The 19,948-nt window shown below is 65.7% G+C and overlaps 1 protein-coding gene across 4 annotated transcripts; it reads right to left on the bottom strand.

Moving 5' to 3' along the window:
- Window positions 1-3: 3 nt before the first annotated feature.
- Window positions 4-19,665, bottom strand: AJM1 (apical junction component 1 homolog). 4 transcript variants are annotated; one of them, XM_054084492.1, is made up of 4 exons: window positions 18,830-19,665; window positions 17,890-17,948; window positions 6,526-6,599; window positions 4-4,837 (listed from the first exon to the last, which is right to left on the bottom strand). In XM_054084492.1, the coding sequence occupies exon 4, from the start codon at window positions 4,772-4,774 to the stop codon at window positions 1,532-1,534; it is 3,243 nt and encodes a 1,080-aa protein (XP_053940467.1). In that variant the 5' UTR covers window positions 4,775-4,837; window positions 6,526-6,599; window positions 17,890-17,948; window positions 18,830-19,665; the 3' UTR covers window positions 4-1,531. The 4 variants fall into 4 exon arrangements, with proteins under 4 accessions (XP_053940467.1, XP_053940466.1, XP_053940468.1 ...); XM_054084491.1 differs by lacking the exon at window positions 18,830-19,665 and having other exon boundaries at window positions 17,890-18,201; XM_054084493.1 differs by lacking the exons at window positions 17,890-17,948; window positions 18,830-19,665 and adding an exon at window positions 11,763-11,827.
- Window positions 19,666-19,948: the final 283 nt, after the last annotated feature.

Raw genomic sequence — 19,948 nt, 5'->3', positions numbered from 1 at the left:
GGACTAGTACCCAATCAGCTCCCACCAAGCCACACCGCCTCCGGCACCACTGGCCAATCAGTTTCCTCTCCTCAGTCCCCGTCCCCTTCAGCAGGAACGGCCAATCAGCGTCAGCTCCCTGATATAGCCCCGCCCCCTGGCCCCCAGCAGCCCATCACCGCCCGACACGAGGCTACGCCCACCGAATGGGCGGAGTCTGCGTCTGAGCGGTGGCACCGGGTGAACCACGCCGGGACCGAGTGGCTTCGCTTCGGGGAGCTCGGGTTGCGGCTCCCGCTGCCGCCGCGGGACCCCCCCCGTCCTTCTCCCCGCGAGCCCACGAAAACGCGACCAGGGTCCCCCGGGTCACCGGGGCTGCTGTCGCCTTCCCCGGGCACGGCCCTGCCCCCGTGTGACAGCCCGGGATCCGCAGCCCCGGCCTGGAGTCCAGGACCCCGCGGGGCCGGGAGCCCCAGAGCCGCCCTGCAGGCCCCCCAGGGCACCCAGAGCCCCCCCGCGGTACCCACGGGGCACGAGAGCCGCCCTGCAGCGTCCCCGGAGCACCCAGAGACCCCCAGGGGCACCCAGGGAGCCTGAGAGCCGCCCTGCAGTGTCCCCGGGACACCCATTCGGTCCGAGAGCCACCTGCAGGGTCCCCAGGATGCCCAAGAGCCACCCTGCAGGGCCCCCGAGGCACCCAGAGCCCCCATCAGGGCACCCAGAGATCTCAAGAACCACCCTGCAGTGTCCCCAGGGGACCCAGAGACCCCCCCAGGGGCACCCAGAGAGCCCAAGATCTACGCTGCAGAATCCCTGGGGCACCCAGGGGCCCTGAGAGCTGCCCTGCAGCACCCCTGGGGCACCCAGAGCCCCCCCAGGGCACCCGAGAGCTGCCCTGCAGTGTCCCCGGGGCAGCCAGAGATGCCACGGGGCACCCAGGGAGCCCAAGAGCCACCTTGCAGGGTCCCCGGGGCACCCAGGGAACCCAAGAGCCACCTTGCAGGGTCCCCAGGGCACCCAGGGAGCCCAAGAGCCACCCTGCAAGGTCCCCGGGGCACCCAGAGGCTGTACAGTGACATGCTCGGGTTGCAGCTGCTGTGGGGCTGGGGAGTGGGTGCAGTCCAGCTCCCACTCTCACACCATGCCAGGCCTCCTATGGAGCCCATGGGGCTCAGCATGGATCTGGTGGTGCCGTGGTGCTCCCTGGGGCTGAGGGCACAGCTGGGGGGCGCTGGGCATGGCCCCAGGCGCAGGCAGGGTGTGTGGGCAGGCAGGGAGTGTGTGGAGGACAGGGGGTGACTGGGGTGCCCTTGCCCTGGCCAAGCTCTGCTCACTCCGCGGGGTCTGCAGGGGCTTCCCAGCACCTCGGCCCAGGTTCCCATCACCCCATGGATCTCCCAGCCCAGCATCCCCCAGCCAACGGCGGCCGCCTGCAGCCCATCGCGGCCTCTCCCCTCGGCGCCGCATGCAAGAGGGGGTCCCCGTCCCACCACGCCGATGGGGCGACACCTATCTACAACGGGGGGTGGCCCAGTGGGTCCCCACCCCACGTTCACATGATATCGTCCAGGAGGTTGGGGCTGGCCACCCAGTCGAGGGTGCGGGGCTCGGAGGCTGCCATGATCATGCACATGAACTGTTTGCCCGTCCTCTTGTCGATGGGGTAGATGGTGGTGGGGGTGAAGCGCTTGTTGCTTTCCACGAACTCGCAGAGCTGTTCGTAGACGGCGGGGAACTCGTGCCGCAGGAAGACACCGCGGATGCGCAGCTCCCGCTGGATGTTGATGAAGCAGACCTCCCGAGCCTTGCGGCCCTCCTCCCCCTCCTTGTCGATGTCCGCCGTGCCGGGTGGCGGCGTCAGGATCAACGTCTCCATGTCCCGCTCCTTCTTCAGGATCTTCTTCTCAGGGCTGGAGGAGGCTAAGGCCACCTTGGCGTATTTCCTGACCGTTGGCACCTGTGTCTTTGGCGATGGCCTCTCCGGCACTTTTTGGGTGACAGCCACGGTTACATTCAGGAGGAAACATTCGTCGGGGTCATACTGGTTGCCTGTCTCTCGCAGCTCCCGGGCGTACTCCCCCAGGTTGTCTGAGTAGCTGTCTAGCTCCCGCAGGGACAGGTAGGTGGGGGACATCAGCAGGCTCTCCAGCCCGAACTGGAGGAAGTTCTCAGCCGAGCCAGCGTTGGGGAAGCCCAGGAAGAGGACGCCACGGCCGCGGGAGAGGTACCCCACCTTGGCGATGCGCGAGAAGGCTTTGTGCACCTCAACGTTCTCCCGGCAGAACTGCAGGACGTGGCGGCAGACGCTGCCCACGCGCCCGTAGACGCAGCTCTCCTTGTGCGTGTCCCAGTCCTCGCGGCGGCAGTGCCGGGAGCAGTAGTAGGTGTAGCAGCTGTGGCACGACTTGAAGTAGAGACAGGCGTTGAACATGGTCTCCGTCCGGCGGCACTTGGCGTTGGAGCACATCATCATGTCGTCCTCCTCTGCGCTCAGGTCGGGCGAGCAGTTCTCTGGTGACTTCTCAAAGGGGCTGACGGACAGCGGGGCGGGCGGGGGACGTGGGGCACCGCCACGAGAGCTGGGACCTGGCTGCTCCTTCGTGGGCCGGGGTCCCTCAGGCATGCTGGGGGGGACCCTCCTGCTTTCCCCTCGCCGGGGCGGGCCTGGGGTGCTGCTGCTCAGGAGCTGCTTTAGCTGCTCGGCGAGGCTGTCCCTGTCTCCGGCGCGGTGGCCTGGTGCTGGCTTGTAGTCGATGACGAGGTCGGTGATGAGTTCATCCAGCTGCTCCAGGCTGCGCTGGCGCCCTGAGCCGCTTTCCCTGGGGACGGGCTGCGGGGCACAGGGCATGGTGTAGGGACCGCGTTCCCGCTCCCCATCCAGCACATCCCAGCTGGCCGAGCGCCTCTCACTCCTGCCCAGCCCATCGGTGCGGATGTCGTTGTCGGTGATGGTGATCTCTGGCGTGACGTACCAGGAGCGGCCCAGGGGTCCGCGGCCACCGTCGGCGTGCACCCTCTCCAGGATGGAGCTCTCTGAGAGGGACAGGGCGGCGTAGCGCTTGGGCGAGCTCGACAGGTTGATCACCACCGGCTGCCGGCGCTCCTCCGGGGATAAGGCACGGTGGTGCTCCTGGGCGAGCAGGTTCTCATAGCTGCGCCCGCGCTGCAGGACCTCTTCCCTGCGCGCCGCTGGCGCCAGGATGTTATCCCAGGATTTGGAGTAGTGCTGGCTCTCCCGGCCCAGCCGTGGCGGTGTTACGGCATAGCCACCGTGCCAGGAGGAGAGCATGGCCTCGCGCCCAGCCGGCTGCGGGGTGAAGCGAGAAACCTGCAAGGTCTGGTAGGGCAGCGCGCCGCGCTCCGGGCAGTACCAGTCGCCGAAGTGCAAGGGCTGGGTGCTGCGGGGCGGGGGACACGTCCGCGACAGCATCTCCCGCTCCCGGTACTTCCCGTAGTCCTCGGCATAGAACACGCGGGCAGAGGAGCCGAGGGCTGGGTACGTCCGGGTGTCCTCGGCATAGAGGGTTTTGACAGGGGTGCCGCGCGTGGCGTAAAAGCGGGGCTCATCCCCATAGAAGGCACGGGTGGGCGCCTCCTGCACCGGGTATCCCCGCGGCTCCTCCACGTACAATGTCCGGGGTGGCACCGTGTGCACGGCGGCTTTGGCCGGGTCCTCGGTGTAAAAGTGCTGGGGGATGCTGTGGCGAGCAGGGTAGGGGTAGCTGGCGTAGCCGGAGCTTCGGAGCGGCATGGCAGGGCTGGGGCACCGCACCGGCTCCTCAGCATAGAAGAACTTGGCGGGGACGCCGGGGGCCGAGAAGGTCATGCAGCCCCTCTCGGGGTACTCCCTGAAGTCCCGCGAGGCTGGCACCGGCACCGTCTGGTACGCCAGCGCCCGCGGGTCCGCCTCGTAGTACTCGCCAGGGTAGGGCAGGAGCGGGGGGTCCCCACTGTAGGAGTCGCTGGGGGTGGGCGTGCGGGACATGGATGCCTGCCTGCTCCCCGGCACCGCCAGGTTGCGGGCAGCACCAGGCGCGCGAGGCCAGCGCGGCGGTTCCTGCCGGTTCTGGGCTGCCCGCAGGCTGCGCGCCGCATGCACCAGCACTGCCTCGTCTGGCTTGATGTCCACCCGGCACTTAACGTGGGGACTGGCGCCCACCTTGGCGCCCGGCCCCTCCTCGTAGCAGTTGCTGCCCAGGCAGAGCGGGGAGATGCGGCTGACGCTGCTGCGCTGCGGCTGCAGCTTGATGGGGTGCACCTCGTTCGCCAGCACCCGCAGCGGAACCTGAGTCTCACGGCGAGGCGAAGGCTCGGGGCGCGAGGGCTCCCGCGCCACCCGCAGCACCTCCCGCCCGCGCCGAGCTGGCGGCGGTGACGCCGCAACGGTGATGGGCACCGGAGTGAAGGTGGACTTGACCCGCGGAGCACTCTTGGAGCGGGCGCGTCGCTTCGGCTCGCTCCTCGGCGCGGGGGTTCTGGAGGCAGAAGGGTCTGGCTTTGGCGGCGCCCGCCTGCCCGGTGGCCCCGGTGTGGGCTCGGGGGTGCCGGGGCGCGGGCAGGGGCGCTCCATGGCCGGAGGGGTGCCCAGCTGCTCGTCCAGCGACTCAAGGAAGTCAAAGCTCCTGCAATGGCGCTTGTTGAAGGGCTGCGTCTCGCGAGGCAGGGATGAGGACATGGATGCGTCACATCGTGCCAGGGGCTGGCAGACAATGGAATCCCCGGGGGCTGCGGTGGCCACCTTTATGTCTTGGTACACCGTAGACACCAGGATGTCAGGTGGGTCTGTTCGTGTCATCTTAAAAGCCACTCTTCTCCTGCCAGCTCCCCTTCAGATGGCCTCAGAGGAAGGCAGCCGGCCCTGGAAGAGAAGAGACGAGGCACCTAAATCCCAGCGGGGACCTTGGGGAGCCATGACAGCACTGGATAAATCCCCACGGCTCCTGGATCAGGGTGGGGGTTTGGCCGCCTCTTCAGAAATGAGGGCACAGGGGCGTCCCAGCCCTCGCTGTTGCTGTTAAGCGTTGGATCCCAACTGGAAAAAGGCTCCAAATCCAGGGTGCAAATAAAGGATTGGATGGCAGAGCACCCATGGGCACAGCAGGGCAGCCAGGGAGGGGGGCAGTTCACCACAGGGCGAGGGGGTCCCTGCCCGCTGGGGTGCGGGATGCGGGGAGCACTCTTGCAGCATCGTGGGAATTGGCAGCTCTGAAGGTATTGGGGTTTCCAGAGCAGATGGGGAACACGTGCCCAACCCCTCGCTGTGAGCACTCTGCGGGCTCTCCTGGGACCACATGTGCTCGTGTCCTGGCACACACACAGTGCCCAGCACCAGCATCACCCCGGATGGGGACCATGAGCACCCACCACAGTGGCCGGGAAGTCCATGCAGCTCTGGAGCTCGGGGTAGGGGGGCAGGATCTGTACCCCCTCCCCACGGTGGCTGCACCCACTGTGGCCCACTAACACCCCTGTGGCTGCCAACAGTCCTGGCTGCTCCCTGGGGCTCCTCCAGCCTGGCACAGGTGGCACTGCCAGCTGGCAGAGGGGTGCTGTGGTGGGCGCCCCAAACCCACATGCCAGCAGTGACTCCTCCATCACTTCCCACCAGTCTGAGCAGGACAGACCGGGATCCTCCCTCCACAATAACCACACACCAGAGGGGCTGTGCTGGGTCAGTGCCCACTGGCTTAGTCCTCTCCTGCATCCCAAGCGATGTCTCCTGAGCTGGAGAGTGAGTGGGATGGCAGCTGCAGCTCCCATGGGATGCAGGCTCTGGCACCCACCGGGCACCCCTCCTGCCCCAGGCTGCTGTTGCACGTGTGACACGGCTGTGTGACAACAGGGGACATCGACACAAGCCCCCAGAGTGACCAGGGAGGAGATGAGGTGGTTTATCTGCAGGACCTGGTGGGTTGTGGTGCTGATCTTCACTAAGAGCTGCCTGTACAGTGCCATTGGCACTGAGTGGGCAGACGACTGGCTTTGCCCACGGCAAGGAGACCCGGCCGGCTTTAACACTCATGACATCCCATCAAGGTTTGGGTTTTGGCCACCTGGCCAAGGGGTCTGCGAGCGCAGGTGGGTGCCAGCTGCTCCACGAGACAATAAAGGCATGTGGCAAAGGGCATCAAAGGGCATTTGCAGTTAAACAGCAGCAGAGGACCACAGGGAAGGTGTTTCTGGGAGAAAAGGAACACACTTTATTTGGCAAGAAGCAGAGATGTGGAGGGGGGTTGAGTTCCCCTCATTACTTGGATAAAGCCCTGTCTCACCCCAAAGCCGGGGGGAGGTGGTGCTGGAGCTGCGGTGGAGCCGGTGGGGTTGGGGTGTCTGTCCCTGGGGTGGGCTGGATGCCGGGAGGAGACGGGGATCCTGACGCCTCTGGGAGCAGGTTTGCTCCTGTAGCGCTGGCTCAGCATCAGCCCCACTGCCGGATCCATGCAGGCAGCCCCACACGCCACAGCAATGCTGCCAGCGGTGTTGGGAAGCCCATCCCCGTGGTGTCGGGGCAGCGGGTGGGTAGGGTACCGCTGCCCAGGGTCCTACCTGGTCCGGCGGCAGCAGGAATGGGGTGAGTGGGCTGAGCTGACCGAGGACCCCGCAGTGGCTCCATCCCAGCACTGTGAAATAAAAGAGGCTCATGAAGGTCCTGGGATGCCCCTGGAAGGGCAGAGGGGCAGCTGCCAGGGCCACGGGGTGCCCTGGGGGGACACTGAGCACCCCGAGAGCCCTGCTGAGCTAAACCAAACCATAACTCAACGAGGCCACCATGCACAGCCCTGAGGATGTGGGCGCTGCATCGTCCCCCCCAGCAGCACCAGAGCTGCCCGAGGCGGTGGGGGGACCCGGGGGCAGCTCGGTGTGGGCATCCCCAGCGCCCATGGGGTTGCCATGGTTTCCCTGAATTATTCCTCCTCTGCGAAGACAGCGTGGGTGCACGGGGGGCTGCGGGCGCCGGGAGCTTTGTGGCTCCGCAGGGAGAGCGGAGCATCCGCAAACCTGTAGGCATCGTCTGCCCATCATGGGGGCAGAGCAGGGACAGCCCCGCCAACCGCCAGTGCCACCGCGTTCCCACGTGTCACCCATCCCCAACACTGCGTCTCCTCCACAGGGAGAGGGTTTCACACCCCCTCTGCCCTCCTTCCCCCCGGGCTGGTGGGCAGCGGTGCCCCACGACACCCCTCAGCCCTGCCCGCTCTGGGTGGCGCTGGGCTCCCTGCGCAGGGTCTCGGAGCAGTTGCCGGCTGGCAGTGCATCCAGGGCTCCCTGTGCTGGACCAACCCTGGCGTGCACGGCCCTGGGCACACGGCCGGCCCCGTGCCCACATCCCCACGCCAGGCGGGTCCTCCCAGAGCCCCCCATGGCGCTGGAGTGGGCACACGGACACACGGATGCTGCTGCCCAGCCTATCCCTGGCACAGCCTCTCCCTGCCAACAAGCCCGAGGTGCAGCCGTGGGGCTCCCGGTAGGATGCTCTGTGCCACCCCGCAGCTCAATGCCCACACCCCACCCTGCACCCAGCTCTGTGCCCGCTGCTCCCGTGGGGCCCTGCCTGCAGCCAGCGGAGGCTCTGCCCCCCGCCTGGCACCCCACGCTGTGGCGCACGCGGCTCCTGCCGTGCCCCACGACGCCCACCCGCCCACCGCGGCTGCAGGATGGGCACGAGGGTGCCAGGAGTGACCCTGGGCTGCCAGGAACTGGGTCACTGCCTGCGCGCGGCACGTGGGGCTGTGCCGTGGGGCTGTGTGGGGCACACACTGCAGCGCACTGCCCACGCTCTGCCCTCCCTGCTGCCGGCTCCGCTCCCGCGGCAACGGTACTGCCGGCCGGCTCTGCACCCAATGTGCTGCCCCTCACCCTGCCCATACTGCCCCACACGCCACCATGGCGCTGCCCCACATGCTGCCAGGATGCTGCCCCACACGCTGCCACGACACTGCCCCACGTGCTGCCAGGATACTGCCCCATATGCTGCCAGGACGCTGCCCCACATGCTGCCAGGATACTGCCCCACACGCTGCCAGGACACTGCCCCACACGCTGCCAGGATACTGCCCCACACGCTGCCAGGACACTGCCCCACGTGCTGCCAGGATACTGTCACACATGCTGCCAGGACACTGCCCCACATGCTGCCAGGACGCTGCCCCATATGCTGCCAGGATGCTGCCCCACATGCTGCCAGGATACTGCCCCACACGCTGCCAGGACACTGCCCCAAACGCTGCCAGGACACTGCCCCACACACTGCCAGGACACTGGATGGAACCCACTGCCACGATGCTTCCCCACGTGCTGCCACGGCACTGCCCCACACGCTGCCTGCCCACTGCCCACACCGCCCGTGTGTTGCCCCGAGCCGTCTGCACACACCGTCCTGCCGGTGCGCTGCCCCACAGCTCTGCCCACCCCGCGAGCACCGCACGGGAGCTGCCAGCACGCTGCACCTGGCACGCTGCCCGCGCACCGCCTGGGCACCGCCGAGCGCCCTGCCTGCGCACGCCCCACGGAGCGGGGACGCAGCACCGCAGCGGGTGTGCTGCCAGCACTGCCTGCCCGTGCAGTGCAGCGGCCGCTGCAGCAGGAGGATGCAGGCGGCTCCCGACGCGCTCGCTGCACCCGCAGCTGGAAACCCGGCCAGGGCAGTGCCTCACGTGCGCTGCGGCCGCCGTGCAGGCGACGCTGGCGCTGCCACGGTGCTGCCGCGAGTGCGGTGCCTGCGCTCGGTGCACCGCGGGCACTGCCAGCCCACGGCTGCACACAGGCCTGTGCGCCCTGCGTGGGTGCCAGGAGGGTGCTGAGGGCTGAGGCTGCGTGGGTGCCTGTGCCCGGGCAGCGGGGCTGGAGCACAGCACTGCCCGCAGCGAGGGAACCCCCTGCCCGCCAGCACCCACCCTGCGCATGTGGCTAACGGACACCCCAGACCCTCAGGGCACCCCCACTGCACACAGCACCCATGTCCCTGCAGCATTGCCCCCCACGCACATTGCACTGCCCCTCTGCACACCCCCTGTACCCCCAGCCCTGCCCCATGCAGCCCTGTGCCCCCACAGTCCTGCCCCGCATCCCCAACGCATCCCTGTGTCTCCCAGTCCTGTACCCCTTGCACCCTCCAGCCCTGCCCCACACAACCCTGTGCCCCCCAGCTCTGCCCCACGCCTCCAACGCATCCCTGTGTCTCCCAGTCCTGCACCCCTGGCACCCCCCAGCCCTGCCCACACAGCCCTGTGCCCCCCAGCCCTGCCTTGTGCAACCCTGTGCCCCCAAGACCTGCCCCACACCTCCTGGCCACCCCACACAACCCTGTGCTCCCCAGCTCTGCCCCACACCTCCAACACATCCCTGTGCCTCCCAGTCCTGTACCTCTGGCACTCTCATCCCTGCCCCACACCCCCCTGTGCCCCCCAGCCCTGCCCTTGCCCCCCGTCTGTCCCAGTGCCCCTGAAGGGACCCATCGGGCCGGGGGGAGCATCGCCCCCAACCCCAGCGCAGGAGGTGCCGGGGGAAGCGGCAGCACCCGTGGGGTGGCAGGGACACCCCCGCCCACCGGGGCAGCCGTGGACCCCAGGGTGGTGGCTCCGGCCCCCCCAACCCCACAGCACCAGTACCGGCACTGGGAGGCACTGGGCCCACTGGGCCACGAAGGGCATCACCAGGAAGCAGGGAGGAGGTGGGCACGGCAGTGTGGTGGGATGGGGAAGGGATGGGATGGAGATAGGGATGGGGTAGAGATTGGGATGGGAATGAGTTAGGATGGGGATGGCATGGCAATGGGGATGGGGAAGGGATGGGGATGAGTAGGGATGAGGATGCTGATGGGATGGAGATGGAGATGGGGATGGGAAAGGGATGGGATGGGGATGGAATGGGGATGGAATGGGGATGGGATGGGGATGGCATGGCAATTGTGATGGTGATGGTGATGCGGATGAGATGGGATAAGGATGTGGGGCATGGAGGATGGGTTGCAATGGGCTGGGATGACTCGGCCCCGGGGCAAGGGATATGGATGGCCTGGAGAGGTGGGATGGGCGAGAATGGGCAGGATGGGATGCGATGGGATGGATTGGGATGTGATGGTCCAGGAGGCTCTCGGGGGAATGAGGACATGGGGGGATGGGATGGGGGCTTGGGCGGGGGGGGCGGGGGGGGCGTTGGGATGGTGGGATAAGGGAGAATGGAAGGAGTACAGGAGGATGCGATGGTCCAGAGGGTCTCAGGGTATGTGGAAGACGGGCTGAGATGGGGGATTATGGGGCGCACGAGGGGAAGGGATGGGGCAAGCTTGGGGTTTGAGGTGGGATGGGAAGGTCTTGGGGAGATGGCAGGTGGATGTGTAATTCGGAGGGGTGAGATGGGGCTGAGGGAGGGAGGCACGGGGGATCGGATGGGGGGAATAGTGGGGTGGGACAGGATGGGATGAGGCACACGGAGGGATGAGATGAGGGCTCGGGAGAGGCATGGGGGGAGGGAATGGGGGGAGCGGGGAGGGATGCGCTGGTGCGGAGGGTCTGGAGGGGAAGGAATAGGATGTGAAACACGGGGGGATGCGATGGGGGCTCGAGGTGCGGAGATGGGATGGGGTGGCCGGAACCGGGTCCCCCCGAACCCCCGTTACCTGCTCCGCGGCGCCGCCGCATCCCCCGCGCCGGGCTGGGCTGGGGCTGCCCCGGGGCCAGGGCTCTGCCAGAACCGATCCGATCCAACCCGATCCAATCCAACTAGATCCAACCCGATCCGATCCGATCCGACCCGATCTCCCCAGCCCGGCCCGGCGCTCCCCGCGCCCGCCCGGCTCCGCCGCCGCTTGTTTTCCCATAAATACGGGCAGGCGGAGTTACCGGGGATGGGGGGGGGGGGGGGGGGGGTCGGGAGCCGCCCCCCAGCACCGCCCCCGGGCCCGGACCCCGCACCGGCATCAGCATCGCCCCCGGTCCCCGTTGCCCCCCCTCCGCTCCGGCATCAGCATCGCCCCCGGTCCCTGCCCCCCCACCGGCACCGCACCCGGCATCGGCATCAGCATTACCCCCAGTCCCTGTATTCCCCCCCGCATTGGCATCAGCATCACCCCCGGTCCCTGCCCACCCCCCCCGGCACTGGACCCGGCATCACCATCAGCATCTGCATCGCCCCCGGTCACCCCAAGGCCAGGGCTGGGTCTCCCCCCTGCTCCCTCCCCACACGGTCCCCACACCCCTCAGGGTCCCCGGTCATCCCGGACAAGGCACCGGGCTGTCCCGAGGAGGAGCCCCACCTCGTGCACCCAAACCCCCGACCCCATCCTCTGCCCGGGGTCGGGTCTGTGCAGGTACCTGTACCAGTGCCAGCACCCCCAGTACCACTGGCCGCCCAGAGCCAGAACCGCCTGTGCTGGTACCCCAGTGCCAGCATCCCCCGTGCCAGAACCGCCTGCACTGGTACCCCAGTGCCAGCATCCCCCGTGCCAGAACCGCCTGTACTGGTACCCCCATGCCAGCATCCCCAGTAGCAGCAGCCTCAGGGTTCAGCACCCTCAGTGCTACCAGCCCCCCAACACTGGCACCCCCACTCTCAGGGCCAGCAGCCCCCCCAGTGCCACCCAGTGACGGCTGCTCTCACTGTCAGCATCCCCAGTGCCGGCACCCCCAGTGCCACCAGTCCCCAGCATCTTCACTCCCAGCCCCACCATCCTGTCCCCCCAGTGTTACCCCCCCCCCAGTGCCAGTATCCCCAGTGCAACCAGACCCCAGTACTGCACCTACAGTCCCACCATTCCCCGGTTCTGGCACCACGTCCCTCCTGACCTTGGCCCATCGCTGTGGTCCTGCCCGGCCGTGGCCAACTGGGCAGTGCAATCCCCACTAAGCTCCTCCATGGAGTGGCCTCGTTTTCCCGAGGCGCCGGCGCTGGAGCCCTGGGGGGGGATGCCCAGCGATGCACTGGGCACTGTGCCGAGACGGGCAGCCTTGGCATCCAAAGGCCCTCAGCACCCAAACCTGCACTGAGCCCAGCTCCGCTTCCCCACCCCACACCTGCCGGGGTGCTCCAGCGTGTGCCGGGTGCCCTTGTGAGGCCCCCAGCTGGCACCCACGGGGGGCTCCGAGGTCTGAGCTCTGCGTGTCTCTGCACGATGGGGGCACACCAGGATTTGCTTGATTTCACCTCCCTCCATAGACCCTTCCCTCCCTGTGCGGTAGTGCGGGGAGCATCCTCCCTCGGTGCCGGTGCCTGCACTGGGCAGTGGGGTGCTGGGGCCCACGGCGCGCTGGTGCTGCCACGACTCCTGCAGAAACGCGGCCTGAGCGGGTGCATTGTGCCGCCCCGGGGCACAGCCGAGCCCACCGGGGCCAGCAGCAGGCGCCCAGCCTGGGCCGGGCTGAGCCCCAGCAACTCATTGCACTGATGAGCGGGATGGGAGGGCAGTGGAGGAGCTGGGTTAGCTCCATCCCTTTGTCCCCCCAGAGCTTCCATTTTCCTCCCTGCAGGATGCAGCGCTCCGGCTGCCGGTTCGGCTGCTCCCGCTGCCCCCGGCTTCCTGCCCCCGCGGTGCCCTCCATCTGCTCCCCGCCTGCCGCCGGCCCCACGCCAGCCGCCCCGCGCCGGAGCTGGGCACCGCCGAGGCGCGTGATGCAGTCCCCGGCGCACGCGGGGGCACAAGTCAGGCTTGGGGGTACCAGGGCTCCGCATCTCCTGTGAGCACGGTCACCCCAGTGATGCAGGAGCCCGAATCCCGCAGGGATGCACAGAACGCAGGAGGCCGCTGCCAGGTGGGCACAGCGAAGCCCGCCCTGAGGGCATCCCCTGCGGCCACAACCGCTGCCCGTGCAGCCGCGGTCCTGCGTGACACCCATCGAGGTCACCCATCCAAAGCTCTGCACTGCCTCGGCTGCCCAGCGCAGGGGACAAGCAGGATGGACCGCGGTCCCCAAGTCCTGTAGCGAGTGGCACCATCTGCTCCTCCTGCATGGCTGCTATTTTAGGCTGAAAGCGCTGAGGGATCCAACTGGACCACGGGCACAGCTCCACGTCACCGGAGATAGCAGCGCCATGGCACGAGCTGAGGCTGTGGACGTCCCCTCCTCCTCCTCCTCCTGGAGCCAGGGGGAAAGAAGATCCCTCAGGAGGAGGCTGGATCCACGTGCTGTGCCATGCTGGGTGCTCGGGGCTCGCTGGGAGCCGGGCAGCGGGGCTCTGACGGCGGCTGGCACCTCTCCGGGCACACCGCCCCTCTGGGCTGTGACACTGCGGGCACCCAGTGTGGGCACCCAGGGAGGCGGCACTGAGAAGACTTGGGGTGGCCCTCAGGCAGGGTGGGGGCTCCCTCTGTCCTGGTGCCACTGCCAGCGGGGATGGCAGCCGCTCGCATGGAGGGGACACCCTTGGCACAGCCGCCAGCGGCGGGGAGGGACAGCACTGTGCCCCACTCCTGCGCAGAGCACGTGGGGCTGTGCAGCCCCGGGCTTGTCCGAGCTGCCCTGGGGCACACGTGAGTGGCGAGAGGCGACACGACAGGGACTCCCCGAAAGGAAAAGGCCAACCCCATGCTTGTCCCCATGCAGGAGCAGCTCCTGTCCCCGTGCCCGGTGTCGTGGCCTGGGTGCCCCACCGCACTCGCCATCAGGGTCAGAAGCAGCCAGGCTGGGCCAGAGTGGGGCAAACCCCCTCTTCTGTCGGGGTTCCTGCTTGGTGCTGGGTCTCCCCCAAGCCCAATGGGAAGCTGAGCCATGACGTGCTGCATCCTTGTGCCTCAGCTTCCCCACTGGTATCTCTGTGCCTCAGTTTCCCCACTGGTCGCCCTGTGCCTCAGTTTCCCCACTGGTTGCCCCGTGCCTCATTGTCCCCACCGGTTGCCCCATGCCTCAGTTTCCCCACTGGCTGCACACTCCTGCCACAGGCTTTTCCAGCAGCTGCTGGGGAGGCCGTAGCCGCTGACTCTGATCATTCCCCGAGTGCCACCCCACAACGCTGCGGCAGCCACCGGCTCTGCCGAGGAGGACGGGGTGAGCAGCACAGGCCGAGCACTCCGTTTGTGCATCACCCAACGCAACCGCGGCACCACAGCTGTGTGTGACAGACTCGGCTCTGCCATACCCTGGCCAAGAGGGAAACTGAGGCACGGAGGAATGACTTACCCACGGGTCACGCTGGGGGTCACTTAGCCAGCCCAAAGCAGGACAGACCCCCGCCCAGGGGGACACGGGGGCTCACATTGGTCCTCCAGAGCCTGCGAGGCTGGTCGGGGGCATCTCACCCGGCCTCCCTGAGGACCAGGGCCACACAGAGAGCACGCGCGGCTGAGGGTGACACAGAGAAGCAGCGCTTGTGGACCACCCGCCACCCTGTCCTCGAGGGCCACCGGTCCTCTGGTGGTTCTGGAGTCACCCGGAGCCCCGCTCTGTCCCTGGATCTCCTGCACATCCTCACCAGCACCTCTCTCTCTGAGCTGCCCACAGGGAAATGGGAAACCCACCCTATTTGGGGGCTGCCGGGCCCCCAGCCCCGCTCTCTCCCCACTAGGTTGTGAGATTCGACGCCCGCCTGGCTCAGGATGTTGGATCTCAGGAGCATCAGCCCCTTCTGCCCCCACCGCGGCTCAGACTGGGAAAGGGTCTCCCAAAGCGATGTCCTGGGGGCGCTGATCCCGGCAGAGCCAGGGCCCAATCCTGCTCAGGGGCTCTCCCAGCCCTCGCGTCGGGGATGTGCTGAGCCAGAGGAATGTGGCAAGGGATGGGGAGGCTGGGGGAGAAAAAATAATATGGAGGAGGGAAGATTTAGACTAGAAATTAGGAGGAAATCCTTCCCAATGAGGGTGGGGAGGCCCTGGCCCAGGGTGCCCAGAGCAGTGGTGGCTGCCCCATCCCTGGAGGGGTTCCAGGCCAGGTTGGATGGGGCTTGGAGCCCCTGATCCAGTGGGAGGTGTCCCTGCCCATGGCAGGGGTGGAACTGGATGGGCTTTGAGGTCTCTTCAGACCCAAACCATTCCATGTTAAGCACAGAGAAACAACATCCACCTCTGCCATGTGTGCGGTGCTGGTTGTTGAGTGGGGGTGAGACAGCGCATCTTCACCCAGACGGATGGGTCTGGCGCCGATGGACTGAGCAGCCAGGATGGCTCTGGTCATGCTCTGGGACTGCTCAGGGAGACACAACAGGCTGGCAGATGCCAAGCAGCCAGCAGGTCCCCAAACACCCAGCCTGCGGAGGCAGGGGCCACGCCACCCTTGCATGGACGCCCTTGCACACCCAGCGGACCGCGTGCGCTCATCCTGCTCCGTGGGTGCTGGGGACCGGCTGGGATGGTGGGTGTGAGGGGTGGCAGATCCCCAACAGTGGCTCAGGACCCACACGGGTTCCACAGAGGTTCTGTTGGTGAGGGGCTGGGTGGCCCCAACGGCAACGAGTCTGTGCGGGCTGGGCAGCTCAGCATCGGGACCGCGATGGGAAGTGACAGCACGACACAGGCAGCCACCAGCGCGTCCTCGGGGCCACCTGCGAGAGGAGCCCGGTGTCAGGGCAATTGCACCCCCAGGGTGATGGCTGGGTAAGGAATGGGGCTGCGGCGCAGCTTGAGTCAACCACAAGCAGCTCTGGTGGGGCAAGTGAGGAGGTGGCTTCTGGGTCTTGCTTGGCTTCCTGAACAGGGCAGAAACATCCGCGCCACCCCAGGCTGTTGGCTAGAGGAGCGGGTCAGGATGCTGTGCCCACCATGGAGAGGCGATGCAGGCGCCCCGCCATGCCAGTCACAGCCTGTGATGCTGGGGAGACGGAGCCAGCGCTGTCAGCCCCCCGCTCAGTGCGCAGGGGGTCACCCCCAACGGGCGCTGCAGCCACCGGAGCTGTATTTATCAGGGTCAGGGTTTTAGCACTGGGCGAATGGCGTGGGGTACCCTGGAATGGAGATAAGGAGCTGTGACACCCACCTCTGGCCATCCTTTGGGAAAGAGGGGTGACGGGCACCCAGCGCCTCGCTGTGCTCCAGGGCAGAGCCCATCCAGGAGCTGCGTGCGATACGGATGGCACTGAGAAGGTGTGGGGGATGCTGTGCAGTGCCCCACTCTGCCCCCACGCTGCTGAATTCACAGCAGGGATTAGCATTTGATACCTTCCTCTCGCTCATCACCCTCCAGTTGCCATCCTCACAACCACAGCCCACGGGGAGCCCCACGGGGAGCCCCACGGGGAGCCCCACGGGGAGCAGGGGCCGCTGGGCCAGCGGAGAAGCATCGGGGTGGCCAAGGGCCGGGGGCTGGCAGCCTTCACCCCCCGTCCTCTGCCTGTGGGGAAGGGATGAGGTGGGGAGCAGCACAGACAGAGCCGGGGGGGCAGGGCAGCGGCTGGCGTGGGCAAGAAGATCTCTCCTCCCCACACTCCGGAGCAGGCAGCACCACTGCAAGCCACCGTGAAATCCCCCGTTTCCAAGGCAACATGGGGATCCCACAGCTGGCAGTGAGGCAGAGCTGGGATGGGATGCTCACGGCTGCCCTGCCTGCCAGCTCGCTTGCCCCTCGCTGCACCCCACAGCTCCTGTGCGGTGCTGCTCTCATTTTCCCTGAGCAAGGAGCACCCAAGCTATCAGCGTGATGCCTGGGTTGGGTGCAGGGGGGCTCTCCCTTCCTTCCAGCTTCTCTCCTCCTCCTTCCCTTGCATCATCTCCCTTCTCCCAGTGCTGAAAGAAAGGAGAAGCCGGGCCCTGCTGCCTGCTTCTGGGGCTCCGGAGGGAGCCTTAGCCAGCCCCACAGCCCCCAATGGCTTTGGTGGCTGAAGAGGCTGTGTGTGAAGTCTGCAGCGCAGCTACAGCTTTTGGGTCCCTGTGGTACCCCCCCAGATTCCTGTCTGCCTCCTTGGGAACGATGGGTTTATCCCCAAAGGCCAACAGGCACCACCACTTGAGCTTGAGCACAGGGCATCCATCCCCTGACCCACCGGAGCGCCAGAGGTAAGGAGACACCCCTCAGCGGTGCCCGCGAGGAGGGGGCGCAGTGCCCGTGCGCAGTGGGAGCTGTGCCCTGGCAGCCGGGACAGTGCCAGCGCGAGGCAGGGCTGATGGGCATCGCTCCAGTCTGCCCGGGCAATGCCACATGCCAGCATCAGTTGCTCACAATCCCTCGAAGCTGTGAGCTCCCCACAGTGCCACACGACCCCACCTCCTCGGTGCTGGGCTGATGGCTCCAACACCGGGCAGTGGTGGAGGCAGTGAGGCCAAGGCGGGAGCCCATCGCCTCGAACCCTTCCAGGGAGCCGTTCCCGGCTGATGGCAAAAGAAGGGATGTTTCTCCTACCAGCTCGGGGAAAAAGCCTGCTCTTTTCCCAGCCTGCTGGCTCCTTCCCGCAGCCCGTCTGCAGACGCCAGCATGGTCTCCTCTGTAGCTCCCACCCAGGCCAAACCAGAGGCGAGGCAGAGCTCCCCACGCTGACAAACACTGTCCTGAAGCAGGGAGAGATGCGTGCAAGAGAGGAGAGCGGCATCTCTCAGGTGTCCCTCGTCCCTGGGAGACAGGACTCCCTCCTCCCCTCATCTCACCTCTATGGTGACAGAAAGCCACACCACGCCGCGGCTTCCCCTCTTTGCTCCTGCCGTAAGACACAGCCTGATGACAATTTGGAGCTAACAGGAGTTCCACCGCCTGCCTCGCCACCCCGAGCGTGATCCACGCACAGCTCCGAGCAGACATGAGCACACAGACACCACCTCCTGCTTTAACCTGTAACGCTGCCCTATTTCCCATTCTGCTCCGTGCTTGGACCCGTGGCTTTGTCCGACTACGCCACATCTCACCTGGCCAAGGTCTGCCCGAGCCAGCAGCACGGCCAGGTTCAGCCACGATGGCTCTCAAGGTGCCAGGGGGTTTATTCCCTTTGCTCAGCAACTTCCCTGTGGTACCCCCCTTTCCCTGTGGTAAAGTGGTTGAAAGACACAGCCTGGATACTCACCGTGAGCCGTCCTCGGGCCAGGAACACGTGTGACATGCTGGAGATGCTGGAGGATGGTTCTGGAGGCAAACCCACAAGTTAAGAAGGCTCAGCCACTCACCCTGGTATCTTTAAGCAGCAGAGTGAGCCAACACTGGATTAATTATATTATGCCATGATTGAGACTGTTGCTAGGTTACAATGATCGGTGCCTAAGCCCATCCTACTGCGGGATTTCCCCAGAATCACCCATTGCTGAGCTCAGGGGCATCCCAGAAGGACAGGAAAGCACCACGGTCTCTCCAAGAAGCAGGACCCCTCCAGCAGGGATGTTGCAGGCAGCACAGATTGGACAGCCAGCCCCCAGCCCAGCTCCCAGCCCCTCGCTGCCTTCCCCGCAGCACCTCTGGGAGCCCCCGGCCACTCACGGCGCAGGTCTCCTGAAGAGCACCTGCAAGTTCCCACATTCATTTGCATCCTGGTAAAAGCCCAGCTTCAATAACCTTTCCATGTTCACTGCTGGAGGGAAGGAACAAACTCCCACCCGGGTCCTGGCAAGCCTATAACAGAGAAATCTTGTTATAGGCTTATGGGAGCAACAGGAGAGCAATCATAGAGTGGTTTGGGTTGGATGGGAACTTAAAGATCATCCAGTTCCAATCGCCCCTGGACCAGGCTGCTCAAAGGCCCATCCAACCTGGCCTTGAACCCCTCCAGGGATGGGGCAGCCACAACTTTCCTGGGCAACCTGGGCCAGGGCCTCACCACCCTCACTGTGAAGAATTTCTTCCTAACATCTCATCTAAATCTTCCCCCTTCCAATTTAAAGCTGTCCCCCTCCCTGTCCTATCACTCCACTCTCTTGTAAAAAGTCCCTCCCCAGCTTTCCTGGAGCCCCTTTCAGTACTGGAAGCTGCCTTAAGGTCTCTCTGTAGCCTTCCCTTCTCCAGGCTGAACATACCCAACTCTCTCAGCCTCTCCTCACATGGGAGGTGCTCCAGCCCTCGGATCATCTTCATGGCCTCCTCTGGACTCGCTCCTACAGGAATGAGGTGAGGCTGAGCCCCTCGAAGGGCAGGATCACTGCACTCCTTGCCTGTGACCCTTGCCATAATCATGGGGAATGAGGCAGCCCCAGAGCAGCACTGAGCCAGCTGCTGGCTGCAAGTCTCCAGCGGGATACAGTGGTGGAAAAGGCCAGCTCCACCACAGGAGACGCATTGTACGGGAATTGTTAGGTACCAGCCCCGGCATGACCTCATCTGGACTGGCGCGGCCACAGGAAGATGAACTCTAAGGGGAGCTGGTGCCAAGGATCACTGACTGCTAGCACAGCCGAGGACAGCCTGTCCAGCAGGACAAAAGCAGAACTGTGATCCGAGCTGTGTCTGCGAAGGGCCAGGAGCAGGGAGCAGGATCTGAACAACCGTGCTGGCAAAAGAACAAACGAGCATAAACTGGCCAGGAATAAATCTGGATGGCAATTATCAGACAGCTCCTGAGCAGCAAGGCAGAAGACTGATGGGCAGCTTCCTGCAAGGATGCCAGAAACCGAGCTGGTTTGAGGTGCTGAGAGCTGCAGGGACCTATCAGTCTGTCCTTGTGCTATTTTTCTCCCTGGGATTTTAATAAAGGGGTGGAGGAACCACCCCAAAGGTTGGGTACAAGGAGACGTGGTCCTTCTGGCACAGGCTGTGCAGGGCTGAGGTACCCAGTGCAGCAGCAGTGCTAAGCAGCTTGATTCTCTTGGCGGGATGAGTTTAGTGAGAGCCGCAAACACAGATTAACATGAGCAAGAGCTTTAGCAAGCTGGAAGAGCCACCTGCGCTAAGGAGACTTGGGCCATCAGCAGGAAGATGCTGTGAATGCGCTGTTCTTGCACAGGAGGAATCCACAGGGAGAGGATGTATGAGCACAGGAGGGAGGCCCAGGCCACTCGGGTGTGGGTGAGCTGGAAGGTCTTGCTGACATCGCTTCCCAGCTGGGGAGCCACAGGGACGCCAGCAAGGATGGTGAACTGTGAAGCCCACAGAGACCACTGTCAGTCTGCTCTTGGAGTACGACTTCACCCATGTTTTGT

Source organism: Cuculus canorus, chromosome 19 (assembly GCF_017976375.1).
Source record: "Cuculus canorus isolate bCucCan1 chromosome 19, bCucCan1.pri, whole genome shotgun sequence".
Classification (NCBI taxonomy): Eukaryota; Metazoa; Chordata; class Aves; order Cuculiformes; family Cuculidae; genus Cuculus; species Cuculus canorus.
The sequence above is the reverse complement of the archived record's forward strand: the minus strand, read 5'-3'. Positions and strand labels throughout refer to the sequence as shown.